The sequence below is a fragment of the Oncorhynchus nerka genome, linkage group LG9a, assembly GCF_034236695.1.
Source record: "Oncorhynchus nerka isolate Pitt River linkage group LG9a, Oner_Uvic_2.0, whole genome shotgun sequence".
NCBI lineage: Eukaryota > Metazoa > Chordata > Actinopteri > Salmoniformes > Salmonidae > Oncorhynchus > Oncorhynchus nerka.
The window spans coordinates 22,430,019-22,447,703 of NC_088404.1; the positions used below are offsets into that span (position 1 = coordinate 22,430,019).

Genomic DNA, 17,685 nt, shown 5'->3' on the forward strand with positions numbered 1-17,685 from the left:
TTTGCCTTTACCTCCCTTCTCACCTAATTTGCTCACATTGTATATAGACTTGTTTTTTTACTGTATTATTGACTGTATGTTTGTTTTACTCCATGTGTAACTCTGTGTCGTTGTATGTGTCGAACTGCTTTGCTTTATCTTGGCCAGGTCGCAATTGTAAATGAGAACTTGTTCTCAACTTGCTTACCTGGTTAAATAAAGGTGAAATAAAATAAATAAATAAAAATCTGATGCAGCACTCCACTCCATCACTCTCCTTCTTGGTCAAATAGCCCTTACACAGCCTGGAGGTGTGTTGCGTTATTGTCCTGTTGAAAACAAATGATAGTCCCACTAAGCGCAAACCAGATGTGATGGTGTATCGCTGCAGAATGCTCATCAGACCAAAGAACATATTTCCACCGGTCTAATGTTCATGTTGTTGGCCCAAGCAAGTCTCTTCTGCTTATTGGTGTACTTTAGTAGTGGTTTCTTTGCTGCAATTCAATCATGAAGGCCTGATTCACACAGTCTCCTCTGAACAGTTGATGTTGACGTGTCTGTTAAATACCTTATCCTCTGCAGCAGAGGTAACTCTGGGTCTTCCTTTCCTGTGGCAGTCTTCAATGAGAGCCAGTTTCATAGTGCTTGATGGGTTTTTATGACTGCACTTGAAGAAACATTCAAATTTCTTGACATGTTCCGGATTGACTGACCTCTGTGTCTTAAAGGAATAATGGACTGTCATTTCTCCTTGTTTATTTGAGCTGTTCTTGCCATAATATGGACTTAGCCTTATTTGGTAAAAGACCATCTTCTGTATACCCCTCACCCTACCTTGTCACAACACATCTGATTTAGCTCAAACTCATTGAGGAAAGAAATTCCACAAACAAACGTTTAACAAGGCACTACTGTTAATTGAAATGCACTCCAGGTGACTACCTCATGAAGTTGGTTGAGAGAATGCAAAGCGTGTGCAAAGCTGTCAAGGCAAAGGGTGGCTACTTTGAAGAATCTCAAATATAAAATATATTTTGATTTGTTTAACACTTTTGCTTGCTACATGATTCCATATGTGTTACTTAATAGTTTTGATGTCTTCACTTTTATTCTACAATGTAGAAAATAGGAAAAATAAAGAAAAACCCTGGCATGAGTAGGTGTGTCTAAACTTTTGACTGGTTATTTATTTAAAGGGAGTACTAACTGAACCATACATAGCATCAGCGGTCCAAGGGTTTATTTTTAAAATATATATATATATATATATCTACACACAAGCTTGGTTTGATTGTCTTCAAGCTTGTTCCCATTGCCCTATAGTCAGTCACCCAAGAACAGCTATGGACCTGCCCCTCTCTGAGACCTTTTTAGAAGTCTGTTTCACCACTGTCAGAATGATTTATGCCACAGTGAAAAATAGATGCAGCTGCTCTTGAGGTTTTACACTAGTCGATCACTCCCATGGGCTATGGTCCTTTGTCAGTGGTGTATGTAACTTGTCATGGGTGTGTATTTTATTTATGGGAGTTGTATTCATCAAGGGGAGGGTAACACTCTACCTCTTCACAAAGCAGTTGACAAGAAACTACAGAAATATACAAGAAGTGTTGTGATATCCTCTGTGTCTTCCTGAGAATGATCAGCAGGAAGTCCAACACAGCAGGTCTTTGGTAATTACGATAATGCAGTTTGGCTACTTCTGTAGTTTCAAGAGAACTGTACTGTAGCCTCCGATGAGCTGATGTTGGGGTTTCAGGTGGTGACGGATGTTTCTCAGATGTGCGTCACACATTTTTGTAATGTTGCTTGGAAATTTACAACAAATTGTAGAATTTTGATTGACACTTTATTTTTTAAATAGTGGGCTATGTAGTGCCACTGGCATAAGTGTTTTACTAATTGAAATGTAATATGCTTATTATAACCCATTAGTCATTTTCACTTTTAATAAAGCACTAACTTGTAATTGTTTGGTTCCACACTGACCTCTCTCCTCTCTTTAGGGTACAGTGTTTAGCCTGGAGGAAGAGGAGGAGCAGGGCGTGATCATAGCCGAGGACAGCAACGACATCTACATCCTGTCTGGAGAACAGCTTCCTGGCCAGCTCAGTCCCCCCGCGTCGCTGCTGGGCACCGGAGACAGCAGTGGGCCGGGCAGCTGGCAGACAGAGAGCTTACCCGTGTCTCTGGCAGGCAACGATTCCTGGGCACAGGTGAGCATGATGGACCACCCCGAAGATGTCAAGAGTCTGGACAGCAACGAGGGCACCCTGGCTGAGGAGCGCAGTGAGAACAACTCCTCCAACTCTGACATTGTGCACGTGGAGCGAGAGGACGCAGAGGAGGGTGAGGGCGGGGCTGAGTTGCAGGAGAGCATGCTGAGTGTGCTAGGGACGGAGAGCGAGCTGGCTGAGCTGAGGGCGGAGTTTAGGGATGACACCCCGCTTCCTGTCCCAGCAGCCCCAGAGCCGGTGGTGGTATATCTGGAGGAGCCGGTCATCATAGAGACGCCTGCTCCCCTGTCGGCGGTTCTGTCAGAGCTGCATTCGTCTGTCCCCGTGTCAGAGCCCGAGCCCTCTGCTCCAGACCCTATGATTGAGCTTGAGCCTGCCCCTGTTGTGGAGGCAGCACCACCATCCCCCGCCAAGGCACCCTCTACTCCCGCATCAGCAAAGCCAGTTCTAGAACCAGAGCCTGTTCCAGAGCCAGTCGCAGCACCGCCAGAGCCAGAGGAGCCCCAGCCTGAATCTCAGTCAGAGACTGTGCTGGAGCCGGCTGCAGCGCCCCTCCTGGAGGCACTCCCAGCTCCTGTGGCCCCAGCCGAGGAGCCCCCGGTGCAGACGGAACCAGAACCCAAGTCAGAGATCCCAGTGCTGCTGTATGGTGGAGCTGCTCTGGTGGCCCTAGCTGCTGTGGTGACCTGGGGAATCATGACCCACCGGAAGAAGTAGCCTAGCAGTGCTCCTGAACCGGGTTGCAGACCTCACTTACTCCCTGGTCCCTGCTGCTAGCAGTACTCCTGAACCGGGTTGCAGACCTCACCTCCTCCCTTGTCCCTGCTGCTAATCTGGGCTGCTGGGCCTGCCACTACCAGGTGGACACACCATGTGAACAATTACTTATTTTCCTTCTCTCCATTTTTGTTTTCCCCCATTCTCCTCTCTGCTCATCTGGCAATTTGATATGTTTTTCTTCAGTTGCTGCCTCCAACCCATCATGTCTCAAACTGGAAAGGACATTTGTATAATTTTCTAGCGGTTTCTATGTTTTCTGGGTGCTTGGTTGTTCGATGCCATGCGGATGCATGTCACAGACACACCCTGTTTGTATGTTACTCTCTCGGCTGGAGCTCGGGGTACCTCTTTGTCCTCAGAGCCTAGTGGGTGTAGCGCAGAAGTCAGAATTCCCTGTTCTATTGCAAGGGAAGCTATTCCAATATTTTCACATACAAAAATGTAAGTTCTGATTACATTATGTCCTCTGAAAAGCAAACCTGTCTTCAAGGATTAGATGAGCATGTTTGTTTTTTATGGCAATTAACTAATCATGATTAGACTTTTGATTTGTTTTTAGAATTCACTATACTGGAGACACTACTGTGTATCTATAAAAGCACTTGATAGGCACTTGATAGGGATTAATAATATCGCACTTGATAGGGATTAATAATATCGCACTTGATAGGGATTAATAATATCGCACTTAAATGGAAAGTAGATACACGTATGTGGACAAGTATGCTTGTCGAACATCTCATTCCAAACTCAAGGGCATTAATATGGAGTTGGTCCCCTCTTTGCTGCCATAACAGCCTCTACTCTTCTGGGAAGGCTTTCCACTAGATGTTGGAACATTGCTGCAAGGATATGCTTCCATTCAGTCACAAGAGCATTTGTGAGGTCAGACACTGCTGTTAGGCGATTAGGCCTGGCTCGCAGTCAGCGTTCCAATACATCCCAAAGGTGTTCGATGGGATTGAGTTCAGGGCTCTGTGCAAGCCAGTCAAGTTTTTCCACACTGATCTCGACAAACCATTTCTGTTTGGACCTTGCTTTGTGCACGGGGGCATTGTCATGCTGAGACAGGAAAGGGCCTTCCTGAAACTGTTGCCACAAAGTTGGAAACACAATCTTCTAGAATGTCATTGTATGCTGTAGCATTAAGATTTCCCTTCACTGGAACTAAGGGGCCTAGCCCGAACCATGAAATACAGCCCCAGATCATTATTCCTCTTCCACCTAACTTTACAGTTGGCACTATGCATTGGGGTAGGTAGTGTTCTCCTGCCATCAACCAAACCCAGATTTGTCTGTAGGGACTGCCAGATGATGAACCGTGATTCATCGCTCGTGTCCAATGGCGGCGAGCTTTACACCACTCCAGCCGATGTTTAGCATTGCAACGGATGTGCCCAAATCCACTAATTTGAAGGGGTGTCCACATGGTGTATGTTTATCTACATCTTTCCAGTCACTTACATCACCTAAGTGTTATTTTGTTAAGTTTTTGGAAATTGAGGGATTCCACTTTAAGATGTGAATAGGATGCCATAACTTAATTCATTTTTCACTAACTAATTTCAGTCATTTAGTAAACAGACTCCTGTGTCTCATAGTTACGATTTGTGATCATATTGCAGTAGTATGACTGCAATTAAATTGATTTTGAATGTAAAAAAAGATAAAGACTACCGCAGTTCACAGCCAGTGGCATAAACTGTTGCGTTTGATTACCAACTATCTCCTTGAAAATAGGCATTTAGATTATCTGGTATAGAACTGTCAATGGGCACTATCAACCTTGTGTTAACTATTGTGTTTGCGTGAGTGAAATTAAAGCCAGCTCAACCATGATGGCACCATGGTCAATAATGTACCATGTTCTGTGACAGGGAATGGAGGGTTCGGAATGACTGCACCAAGACAGAATTTCATATTCATTTGTTCAACACAGATACAAGATTTAAATATAAAACTTGAAATCAACTAGTCATCTTTCATCTGATGTTGTGAGACTATAAAATCAAAAGTAGAAATTAGTTTAATCTTGAATCAATTTATGCTCTCATTCCCAACTCCCCCAGTCTAACTTCACAGGGACTGCCTTTCTTCAGCTACCCTGTCAGACCCCTGTTTTGCCAGGTATCGTTTGTCCCCTCGGCTGGCCCAAACTGCCCACCCAGCACTGCCTTGCCGTTCCGCTGTAACCCCATAGCGTGCCTACCTTGTACAGAGACTTACAAAGCTTAACAGATGTATGTGCTGGCTTCTTCCCACTGCTACCTAACCTTTTCTTGAAGGGTTCAGCTCCCTCCATTTTCTCAAGTCAGAGTGGAGGTCTGTTCACAACTTTAAGAGTAGGAATGACACATGCCAGCCCGGCCACAGACAATCAACATATGCAACATTCCCACTAAGGGAAACATATCTTCCTGTTAATTGGGTACAATGTGAATCTAAAAATAAAATCTACACTGTAGGCCTCAGGTGTCAAGAGTACAAAAAATAACACTTTTTTTTTTACTGGGCACTCAGGTCTGGAGCATGAAATGCGAACACTTGATCCAAGTTAAAGTAGTAGTGGTTCCAGCTTTGTGTTCATTGGTCAGTGGATTCCCACAGCTAACTTGGTCAATGTCAAAACTAAAGATGCACACAACTCACTTCTGTTTAGCCAAGTGTAAATACAACCATGTGTGGTTTGGGGTAGTTGTGTGGGAGACAAATGACCATAAATGGTTTTGTTCCATCGAATGCAAATGTACGTCAGTTAGATAATAGGTATGCAAATTGTCTGGAAAGTACAGTATGGATGTCAAATCCCCATCTTGGCACTTCACCAAGTTCCCTATATGTGCAGTTTGAGACCAGAATACATCATGTAAACTGCATTGTTGTGGTTTTGGACACATGAACAAGTTAATAAAATGTTCCTCCCTTAAATCATTTTATTACTCTTAAGTTTCTTTTTAAATGGATCTCTATGCATACAACAAACGAAGGCATTTTTCAAACACTAACATGGACTTTGAAACAAAAGGGGATTCATCCCCTTTGAGGAAGCCATGTATTGTTACAAAACTGTTGGGGGAGAACTTGTTACAGAAATCATTTTCAAGCACAATGTGGAAGTGAGAACAGCAGACGATGCATGACACTTCTCCATCCCTTTCAGTATCAGAACTGGTCAAATAAAGCACTGAAGTTTCCAAATCCAGCGGCAAACACGATCTTTTCACAAAAATGATCGAAAGTTATACATTTACGGAGCAGCTTGTTAAGAAAATGAATGTGCCCCTGAACTAAACTAAATGGCCCGCTCAGTGTACGTCCTGAGTGGGGAGTCCGTAGAGTTTGGAGTCTGTTTTGAAGTCACCTGGCCACGGCCGGGTTTATGAACTGAACTGCTGTGCTGAACAGATTACGGAGCAGTAGGGGGGCGTGCTCACACACCCCCTTCACCAGGGTCAGAGTGAGAGCCATTATCACCTTCTCCTGGGGTAGATAGTCCAGCACGGGGCCCAGGCCCTGCTTCTTCACCCACTCCACTTCCAGGGCTAGGTGGTGCTTCCATAGCTGGGGAAACACACAGACAGACTCGTGAGACATACTTATGGATTGAATTTATACCCGTTACTAGATTATATTTTATAACCCCGGTGGTTTCAATTCACAGCAGCAACACCATGATTTGGACATACATTCCTAGACACAAACATTATATATCTACACTGAACAAAAATCTAAATGCAACATGCAAAAATGAATGGTTTTACTGAGTTACAGTTCATAAGGAAATCGGTCAATTGAAATGAATTGGATTTCACATGACCAGGCAGGGGAGCAGCCACCCACTGGGGAGCCGGGCCCAGCCAATGTGTTATTCCCTCACAAAAAGGGCTTTATTGCAGACAGAAATACTCCAGTTTCATCAGCTGCCCAGGTGGCTGGTCTCAGACGATCCCAAGAAGAAGCCGGATGTTGAGATCCTGCGCTGGCATGGTTACACGTGGTCTGAGATGGTTGGATGTACTGCCAAATTCTCTAAAAATGACGGAGGTAGGTTATTGTAGGTAAATTAACATTAAGTTCTCTGGCAACAGCTCTAGTGGACGTTCCTGCAGTCAGCATACCAATTGCACACTCTCTTATAATATGAGACATCTGTGGCATTGTGTTGTGTGACAAACTGCACATTTTAGAGGCCTTTTCTTGTTCCCAGCAGAAGGGGTGGTGTACCTGTGTAATGATGCGGTTTACAGTGGCTTGTAAAAGTATTCCCCTTGGCATTTTTCCTATTTTGTTGCTTTACAACCTGGAATTAAAATGTATATTTTTTTTGGGGGGGGGGGGGGGTTGTATCATTTGATTTACACAAAATGCGTACCACTTTGAAGATGCAAAATATTTTTTTGTTAGACAAACAAGACAAAAAAACCTTGAACGTGCATAACTATTCACCCCCCCAAAGTCAGTACTTTGTTGAGCCACCTTTTGCAGCAATTACAGCTGCAAGTATCTTGGGGTATGTCAATAGAAGCTTGGCACATCTAGCCACTGGGATTTTTGTCCATTCTTCAAAGCGAAACTGCTCCGGCACCTTCAAGTTGGATTGGTTCCGCTGGTGTACAGCAATCTTTAAGTCATACCACAGATTCTCAATTGGATTGAGGTCTGGGCTTTGACTAGGCCATTCCAAGACATTTAAACGTTTCCCCTTAAACCACTCAAGTGTTGCTTTAGCAGTATGCTTAAGGTCATTGTCCTGCTGGAAGATGAACCTCCGTCCCAGTCTCAAATCTCTGGAAGACTTAAACAGGTTTCCCTCAAGAATTTCCCTGTATTTAGCACCATCCATCATTCCTTCAGTTCTGACCAGTTTCCCAGTCTCCGCCGATGAAAAACATCCCCACATCATGATGGTGTTCTTGGGGTGATGAGAGGTGTTGGGTTTGTGCCAGACATAGCATTTGCCTTGATGTCCAAAAATATACATTTTAGGCTCATCTAACCAGAGTATCTTCTTCCATATGTTTGGGGAGTCTCCCACATGCCTTTTGGTGAACACCAAACATGTTTGCTTATTTTTTTCTTCAAGCAATGGCTTTTCTGGCCACTCTTCCGTAAAGCCCAGCTCTGTGGAGTGTATGGCTTAAAGTGGTCCTATGTACCAGATACTCCAATCTCCACTGTGGAGCTTTGGAGCTCCTTTAGGGTTATCTTCGGTCTCTTCGTTGCCTCTCTGATTAATGCCCTCTGTGCCTGGTCTGTGAGTTTTGGTGGGCGGCCCTCTCTTGGCAGGTTTGTTGTGGTGCCATATTCTTTAATAATGGATTTTAAATTTTTTATTTATTTCAACTTTATTTAACCAGGTAGGCTAGTTGAGAACAAGTTCTCATGTGCAACTGCGACCTGGCCAAGATAAAGAGTAGCAATTCGACACAACACAGAGTTACACATGGAATAAACAAAACACAGTCAATAATACAGTAGAACAAAAGAAAACAAAAAGTCTATATACAGTGAGTGCAAATGAGGTAAGTTAAGGAAATAAATAGGCCATGGTGGCGAAGTAATGACAATATAGCAATTAAACACTGGAATGGTAGATCGTCAGAAGATGAATGTGCAGGTAGAGATACTGGGGTGCAAAGGAGCAAAATAAATAAATACCAGTACGGGAATGAGGTAGGTAGATAAATGGGCTATTTACAGATGGACTATGTACAGCTGCAGTGATCTGTAAACTGCTCTGACAGCTGGTGCTTAAAGCTAGTGAGGGAGATGTGAGTCTCCAGCTTCAGCGATTTTTGCAGTTCGTTCCAGTCACAGGCAGCAGAGTACTGGAACGAAAGGCGGCCAAATGAGGTGTTGGCTTTAGGGATGATCAGTGAGATACACCTGCTGGAGCGCGTGCTACGGATGGGTGTTGCCATCGTGACCAGTGAACTGAGATAAGGCGGAGCTTTACCTAGCATGGACTTGTAGATGACCTGGAGCCAGTGGGTCTGGCGACGAATATGTAGCGAGGGCCAGCCGACTAGAGCATACAAGTCGCAGTGGTGGGTGGTATAAGGTGCTTTGGTGACAAAAACGGATGGCACTGTGATAGACTGCATCCAGTTTGCTGAGTAGAGTGTTGGAAGCCATTTTGTAGATGACATCGCCGAAGTCGAGGATCGGTAGGATAGTCAGTTTTACTAGGGTAAGCTTGGCGGCGTGGGTGAAGGAGGCTTTGTTGCGGAATAGAAAGCCGACTCTTGATTTGATTTTCGATTGGAGATGTTTGATGTGAGTCTGGAAGGAGAGTTTGCAGTCTAGCCAGACACCTAGGTACTTATAGATGTCCACATATTCAAGGTCGGAACCATCCAGGGTGGTGATGCTAGTCGGGCATGCGGGTGCAGGCAGCGATCGGTTGAAAAGCATGCATTTGGTTTTACTCGCGTTTAAGAGCAGTTGGAGGCCACGGAAGGAGTGCTGTATGGCATTGAAGCTCGTTTGGAGGTTAGATAGCACAGTGTCCAATGACGGGCCGAAAGTATATAGAATGGTGTCGTCTGCGTAGAGGTGGATCAGGGAATCGCCCGCAGCAAGAGCAACATCATTGATATATACAGAGAAAAGAGTCGGCCCGAGAATTGAACCCTGTGGCACCCCCATAGAGACTGCCAGAGGACCGGACAGCATGCCCTCCGATTTGACACACTGAACTCTGTCTGCAAAGTAATTGGTGAACCAGGCAAGGCAGTCATCCGAGAAACCGAGGCTATTGAGTCTGCCGATAAGAATATGGTGATTGACAGAGTCGAAAGCCTTGGCGAGGTCGATGAAGACGGCTGCACAGTACTGTCTTTTATCGATGGCGGTTATGATATCGTTTAGTACCTTGAGCGTGGCTGAGGTGCACCCGTGACCGGCTCGGAAACCAGATTGCACAGCGGAGAAGGTACGGTGGGATTCGAGATGATCAGTGACCTGTTTGTTGACTTGGCTTTCAAGACCTTAGATAGGCAGGGCAGGATGGATATAGGTCTATAGCAGTTTGGGTCCAGGGTGTCTCCCCCTTTGAAGAGGGGGATGACTGCGGCAGCTTTCAATCCTTGGGGATCTCAGACGATATGAAAGAGAGGTTGAACAGGCTGGTAATAGGGGTTGCGACAATGGCGGCAGATAGTTTCAGAAATAGAGGGTCCAGATTGTCAAGCCCAGCTGATTTGTACGGGTCTAGGTTTTGCAGCTCTTTCAGAACATCTGCTATCTGGATTTGGGTAAAGGAGAACCTGGAGAGGCTTGGGCGAGGAGCTGCGGGGGGGCGGAGCTGTTGGCCGAGGTTGGAGTAGCCAGGCGGAAGGCATGGCCAGCCGTTGAGAAGTGCTTATTGAAGCTTTCGATAATCGTGGATTTATCGGTGGAGACCGTGTTACCTAGCCTCAGTGCAGTGGGCAGCTGGGAGGAGGTGCTCTTGTTCTCCATGGACTTCACAGTGTCCCAGAACTTTTTGGAGTTGGAGCTACAGGATGCAAACTTCTGCCTGAAGAAGCTGGCCTTAGCTTTCCTGACTGACTGCGTGTATTGGTTCCTGACTTCCGTGAACAGTTGCATATCACGGGGCTATTCGATGCTATTGCAGTCCGCCACAGGATGTTTTTGTGCTGGTCGAGGGCAGTCAGGTCTGGAGTGAACCAAGGGCTGTATCTGTTCTTGGTTCTGCATTTTTTGAACGGAGCATGCTTATCTAAAATGGTGAGGAAGTTACTTTTAAAGAATGACCAGGCATCCTCAACTGACGGGATGAGGTCAATGTCCTTCCAGGATACCCGGGCCAGGTCGATTAGAAAGGCCTGCTCACAGAAGTGTTTTAGGAGCGTTTGACAGTGATGAGGGGTGGTCGTTTGACTGCGGCTCCGTGGCGGATACAGGCAATGAGGCAGTGATCGCTGAGATCCTGGTTGAAGACAGCGGAGGTGTATTTGGAGGGCCAGTTGGTCAGGATGACGTCTATGAGGGTGCCCTTGTTTACAGAGTTAGGGTTGTACCTGGTGGGTTCCTTGATGATTTGAGTGAGATTGAGGGCATCTAGCTTACATTGTAGGACTGCCGGGGTGTTAAGCATATCCCAGTTTAGGTCACCTAACAGAACAAACTCTGAAGCTAGATGGGGGGGCGATCAATTCACAATTGGTGTCCAGGGCACAGCTGGGAGCTGAGGGTGGTCGGTAGCAGGCGGCAACAGTGAGAGACTTATTTCTGGAGAGGGTAATTTTCAAAATTAGTAGTTCGAACTGTTTGGGTATGGACCTGGAAAGTATGACATTACTTTGCAGGCTATCTCTGCAGTAGACTGCAACTCCGCCCCCTTTGGCAGTTCTATCTTGACGGAAGATGTTATAGTTGGGTATGGAAATCTCTGAATTTTTGGTGGCCTTCCTGAGCCAGGATTCAGACACGGCAAGGACATCAGGGTTAGCAGAGTATGCTAAAGCAGTGAGTAAAACAAACTTGGGGAGGAGGCTTCTGATGTTGACATGCATAAAACCAAGGCTTTTTCGATCACAGAAGTCAACAAATGAGGGTACCTGGGGACATGCAGGGCCTGGGTTTACCTCCACATCACCCGCAGAACAGAGAAGGAGTAGTATGAGGGTGCGGCTAAAGGCTATCAAAACTGGTCGCCTAGAGCGTTGGGGGCAGAGGATAAGAGGAGCAGGTTTCTGGGCATGGTAGAATATATTCAGGGCATAATGCGCAGACAGGGGTATGGTGGGGTGCGGGTACAGCGGAGGTAGGCCCAGGCACTGGGTGATGATGAGAGAGGTTGTATCTCTGGACATGCTGGTTGTAATGGGTGAGGTCACCGCATGTGTGGGAGGTGGGACAAAGGAGGTAACAGGGGCATGCAGAGTGGATCTAGGGGCTCCATTGTGAACTAAAACAATGATAACTAACCTGAACAACAGTATACAAGGCATATTGACATCTGAGAGAGACATACAGCGAGGCATACAGTAATCACAGGTGTTGAATTTGGAAAGCTAGCTAAAAACAGTAGGCGAGGCTAATCCGCTAGCACAACAAACAGCAGGTAAAATGGCGTTGACTAGGCAACGGGGCCGACAGGTAAGACAAACAAGCAGAAAGGAGTACCGTGATTAATGGACAGTCCAGTGTGCGTCAGCTATGTAGCCAAGAGATCAGTGTCCAGGGGGCAGCGGTGGATGGGCAGGGAGGCTGGGCTGGCGAGTGTTATCCAGGTTTTAAAAAAACTAACAATGACTAAATAGCTTGTAGCTAGTTAGCTGGTTAGCGTCTGGAGGTTCTTGAGTGTGTCATAAAAATAAAAATAAGAGTAAAAGTAACAGCGATTCCGTATCACATTGGGTGAGGCAGGTTTCCGGAAGGTATAAACAAATTAAAAATCAAAAAGAGAGAAAGTAAATGGGGTCAGAGAGTGATTGGGACGCGGTGGTTCAGACGGTTAGCAGGCCTGTGCTAACAAGCTAACAGGTCGTAGGCCCGAGCTAGACAAGGTAGCAGTTAGCGGACCGGAGCTTGACAAGCTAGCCGTTAGCAGGCCGAATTAGCAAGCAGGGAGATAGCGAGGGCTAGAGACTTAACCTTTGGGGGACGTCGCGATGGGGTGAGTCTGTTTATTCCTCTTCATGCGGTGAGCTGGAGATACAGCTATTCAGAAAGCTCGCGGGCCTTGGCCAGCAGATGGATCTTTGGCGATGTCGCAGCGGAAAAGCCTGTTGAAACCCCCTCGGACGATTATGTCGGCGGACCAGTCGTGATGGATCGGCGGGGCTCCGAGTCGGCAGTAGAGGGTCCAGGCCAATTGGCAAAATAGGTATTGTTGGACCTCTTCGGCTAGTCGGGAGATGGGCTTAGCTCGAGGCTAGCTCCAGGCTACCTGGTGCTTGCTCTGGGACAGAGACGTTAGCCAGGAGTAGCCACTCGGATTGCAGCTAGCTAGTTGCGATGATCCGGTGTAAAGGTTCAGAGCTTGCGGTAGGAATCCGGAGGTGTGGTAGAGAAAAAGCAGTCTGATATGCTTTGGGTAGATGTCGCGCTGGTGTCCTAGTTAGCGTTGAAGACCGCTAGCAGTGGCTAGCTACTAGCTAGTAGCTAGTTAGCTGGCTAGCTTCTGATGAGGGTTCCGATTCTAAAGTATAGAAAAAGCAGATCCGTACCACATTGGGTGATGCGGGTTGCAGGAGAGTATATTCAGCCTGTAGTAGGAAAGTGAGATTAAAATATGTACGAAATATATACAGAAAAAAAACGAGGAAAAAAACTATATTTACACTATACAGGACGGGACAAGACAAAACACACGTCCGACTGCTACGCCATCTTGGAACATCAATGAAGGATGGAACCGAGTTAGCTTTCTTGCCTAGGATTTAATTTAAAGTTCTCCAGAACTATCATTTTATATATAATTTAACTGTTACATAGTATAGTATCTTCTTTCGGTTTAGTGATTTCTAAATTTACTGTATGTTTGCCAGTCTGCTGTGTTGTCAGACTTACTTGCCTCATCCCTCAACCATATCATTTTTTTATTTGTCATCTATCCAGGGGGATTTGCCAGCTTCTTGATATGCCACACCTGTTAGGTGGATGGATTATCTTGGAAAAGGAGAAATGCTCACTAACAAAAATGTAATCAAATTTGTGCACAAAATGTGAGAGAAATAAGCCTTTTGTGCACATGGAAAAAATCTAGGATTTTTATTTCAGCTCATGAAACATGGAACCAACACTTTACATGTTGCCCTTATATTTTTGTTCAGTAAAATTCTGAGCAATCCAAGTAACAAGGATTCCAGAAACATACCCCAATGGAATACTTCTGCAGTTTCTTGGTCAGATTCTCAGCAGCCTGGGCCATCACACTACGCTCAAGCTGATCAGCTATTTCAATCAGCCCTGTAGCGACACCTCTCAGGGCTTCTTCATCGGCAGGGTTATCTGGAGGGCAAAGAGCATGTTAGTCAAAATCATATTGAATATGGACAGCTAAAGTATCCACAATTTGATGTCAACACAGTATCATTTTCAATCACTTACACAACAGTTCAACCCAGATGTGCCAGATCCCTGTCACATAGTACAATAAAGCTAAGATGTACAGCAGTACATATACTGCCCCTTTTCTAATATCCTTTTCATATACAGACAATAATCCCACTATTTTACCATGCAGGCTTTTTTCCATATCTGAAAGGGGTAGGGGGTAAAAACCATGGGGCAATTCCACAGTAACAGAATGCTGGAACTCAGATGTTTCACTTTAAAATGTATGCCAAACAAAAACCAATGATTGCAAAGTTAAACAAACCATACAAGTCATCCTTGTGCATAGAGTTGTATGGTTTGTTGAACTTTGTAATCATTTTCTTTTTGGCATAGTCTCAGAATCATTATTTTACCATGAAATTGCCCCATGGTAAAATAAAACCCACATGATACCTGCATTTTCACAGGCCCTGTAACCAAATACAGGTATTAGGTCTGTGTGAATGGTTCTCTGCTTTTTTTGTAGGTAAACTCATTAACATACCACTTTTTAAAGGTCCAGTGCAATCAAAATTAGGTTTCCCCGTGTTTTGTATCATATTGTACAACAGCTGATTAAACTAAAGCTATAAAATTGTGAAAGAAATGTATCAGCGTTATTTCCTGATAGTTGCTGGTTGAAAGTACAATCTACACAGGACCTTATAATCAGCAGGTTTGCATGGGCGGAAGTTTTGGCTTTCCATGGTGACATCACCATGTGGTAAATTGGTTAATAGACCAATAACAAAAAGAGTTCCAAAGCTCTCTGCTAATGTATTATAGTAAGGTACTTAATTGCTACCCATAAATGTTTTGATATGTATATAAAAACAGCGGCATTGGGCCTTTAACACCTCCCTAATTTGTAATGCAAACAGACCCCATCGTTTAACAACACCCGCCAAACCTCCCAATTTGCCAGTTACGCACTGAATGTATAAAAGGGGTATACCAGCAAATACGTGATCAATAAGGGTCTGTTTGAAAGGGGGTCAAAAAAACATTGTCTTACATCATGTCTGAAATTAGTGTAAGGCACCCAGCTAGGGATTAATTCTGCTACCATGTTTGCAAAGCACACAGACCAACAACTCATGACCTTCCAGTTACCTATATTCTGCTGGTTTAATCTGGATTTAAGCACAAAACAATATAGAATCAAACTTGTATTGGTCAATCAAGCTCATACATTTATTCCCTGAGTCATGTTAAGGTAACTAATTTACCAAGGTGCATTTGAAACCTGTCACCAGTAGTGTCATTCATTCAGAAAGACATTTTGTGACCTTGGGATTAAGGTTCAATCTGCACATAGCATAGTTCTGAGATATTGAGCATCAAAGATTTCAAATCCCACATCTCAGAACTGTTTTGTAGAGAATTCCTCGTTCATAACCCATTAAGGTCCTTACTTTAAAAAGGTACCTAAAGTGCAGACTATCAAAATCCTGAGACATTTGTAAATCTGTTTTTTTAGGGGATGCAATTGTAGATAGAACCTTATGGTTCTGAAATGTCAATCTGGTTTTGAGGTTCTGAGACTTCTGAATTAGACATGTTGAGTTAAGAAAACTATAGCTATTTGAATACATAAATGATAGTGTTATATCTTAGTAAAATAGAATAACACTATTAAATACATTAAGAAATGTATTATGATCATCAGCTGAATTACGGTCACTGAACAATGATGTGATAACATCATTTACTTTAAGATTACTGACAGTTTTTTGCTTGAGTGGCATTATTGCTGGCTTGACTAGCCTGCCCTAGACCATACACAGAGAGAGATGGCAAATACATGTGTATTTGTTCAGGCTTGTGATTAAAGATAGAACCTAAAAGCACCAAGTTCAAATTGGTTTATACAGGTGGAGCTTTCCATTTTTTTTTTTACTTTACAATGTACTATGCAGAAATCACTCAAATGGCATAGAGAATCATTGTACCATCTAAACTGCTGTGAGATCTTACCCATAACCAAAAATAGTATTTTCAGCTGTTACAAAAGTACAAAAACAAAAGTAAAAGTAGCAAAAACGAAACTTGACAATGGGAAGCATAGAAATAGCACACCTAAAACAGATTTACCGCTTCTAAGACTTGCTTTCAATGAGAATAACAGCTCTATAGCAGACTGTTCTATGTGAATTTGGTCTAGCCGCCTGACAGTTACATATCGCAGCTTTAAAATTTACTTCACATACATATGAAGATCAAATATATGTGACTAACTATTTTTTGATAGAAATGTCAAAACTAAGGTCTTGACTTGTCAAAACTAAGTGAATGTGACTGATGGAATTTCAATCATACTATAAAAGAAAAACGAAAACAAACCAACTCACCGGGCCATGCCAGCGCAGCCTGAGGCTCAAGCCCCTCTAGTAAGATACTACTGCTGCTGCAGAAGTGTCCATCTGTCTGAAGCTCGCCCTCCTGGTGGATGTTAAGACCCAGACCATTGCCGTTTATGTCCTGGGTTAGCTTCAGCTCCCGGGCCAATGAGTCCAGCTCTATGCGGAGCTCCGCACTGCTGCAGCTCTGCTGTTGAAGGAAAGTCAGAAAGACCAGGGGAGTGCACTGAACATCCCCACAGTCCATCGCTGTTCTTCTACAGGGAAAAGCATAACATAATCTATCAATTGCAATTTCATCAGATATAAACTAGCTCTAAAGTTAGTTTCCTACGAATGCATTTTCACCAAAGTATTTACTAGCTAGCTGAACGTTACCAAGAGGACACAGTAAGCAGCTAAGTAGTTAACCTGTAGAAGCGCGCTACATTCGATTCAATTTTGTGCGAACAAAACAAGTCTAGCTAGCTAACGTTGGCTAGCTATTTAGCGTAACGTTTGCCCGTGTTGATGCTAGCAAATAGCAATACACTCAATACTAACATTTTCTCTGTTCAATCACCGTCAAAAAACACTAAATATATTGGCTGGTAAAGTTCAGCTTGCTTATTACAACTTGAAATAGCTAACAACACACGCTGATTGACACCGCCGAGTCAGAGCTGTTCGCCTTGCTTTCCAGACAACACACACGCACCCCATCAGTTTGGGAAAATTGGGGGGTTTGGGACATTTCCTCCCGCGGCGGACTGGTTTTACTACATATGTGGCTACATTGGGCTGATTCGATTACGCTGGGTCGTGGAGTACCGCCCATGGCCCGTGACATGAGATCAAAAGCGGTGAGGGAGGCGCTCTTTCTCAAATATAACACTATCTGCGCCGCTTGGTCATTTGTCAAAGCGTGGTGCATTACCTAGGAACATCTATTTTCTATCAAATATATGTTTTATTTTATATTTTAATTGGGAAGGCAGATAAAGTGTTATCACTTTTGCATTGGAAAACACCGAATCCTACTAATTACACGTGCTTAATTAAGTCACTTTTGTTTTATGCCGACGCCACCGTGGGCTTTAAACGGGGCAACTGATATACCCCGGGAGGCTAACCGGTTCCAAATCGAATACCCTCAGTTTCGATGCAAAACACGCCTACACGGGCGTCCAGGCGGGATTAACCGAACTCCGTCATTGTAACTACTATAGTGTGTGCCATTTCTCGGAAGATCCAAACTAATTGCGAAGCTAATTTTTGAACACTCCATTGAAATGGGC

The 17,685-nt window shown here is 44.3% G+C and overlaps 2 protein-coding genes across 5 annotated transcripts in view; one reads left to right on the forward strand and one right to left on the reverse strand.

Moving 5' to 3' along the window:
- The window catches only part of bcl2l13 (BCL2 like 13), a 45,681-nt gene extending 39,751 nt beyond the window's left edge, over window positions 1–5,930 (forward strand). For both annotated transcript variants that reach the window (XM_029667628.2, XM_029667629.2), the window contains exon 7: window positions 1,989–5,930. In XM_029667628.2, coding sequence (XP_029523488.1) covers window positions 1,989–2,936 — 948 coding nt within the window. In that variant the 3' untranslated portion in view covers window positions 2,937–5,930. The remainder of the gene's footprint in view (window positions 1–1,988) is intronic.
- bida (BH3 interacting domain death agonist) lies at window positions 5,915–17,206 on the reverse strand. Of its 3 annotated transcripts, none has more exons than XM_029667642.2 (4): window positions 17,106–17,206; window positions 16,400–16,665; window positions 13,828–13,961; window positions 5,915–6,560 (listed from the first exon to the last, which is right to left on the reverse strand). In XM_029667642.2, exons 1-4 carry the CDS (start codon window positions 17,108–17,110, stop codon window positions 6,357–6,359), a joined length of 609 nt encoding a protein of 202 aa, XP_029523502.1. In that variant the 5' UTR covers window positions 17,111–17,206; the 3' UTR covers window positions 5,915–6,356. The 3 variants fall into 3 exon arrangements, with proteins under 3 accessions (XP_029523502.1, XP_029523503.1, XP_029523501.1); XM_029667643.2 differs by having other exon boundaries at window positions 16,952–17,169; XM_029667641.2 differs by having other exon boundaries at window positions 17,046–17,168.
- Between the last annotated feature and the right edge of the window lie 479 nt (window positions 17,207–17,685).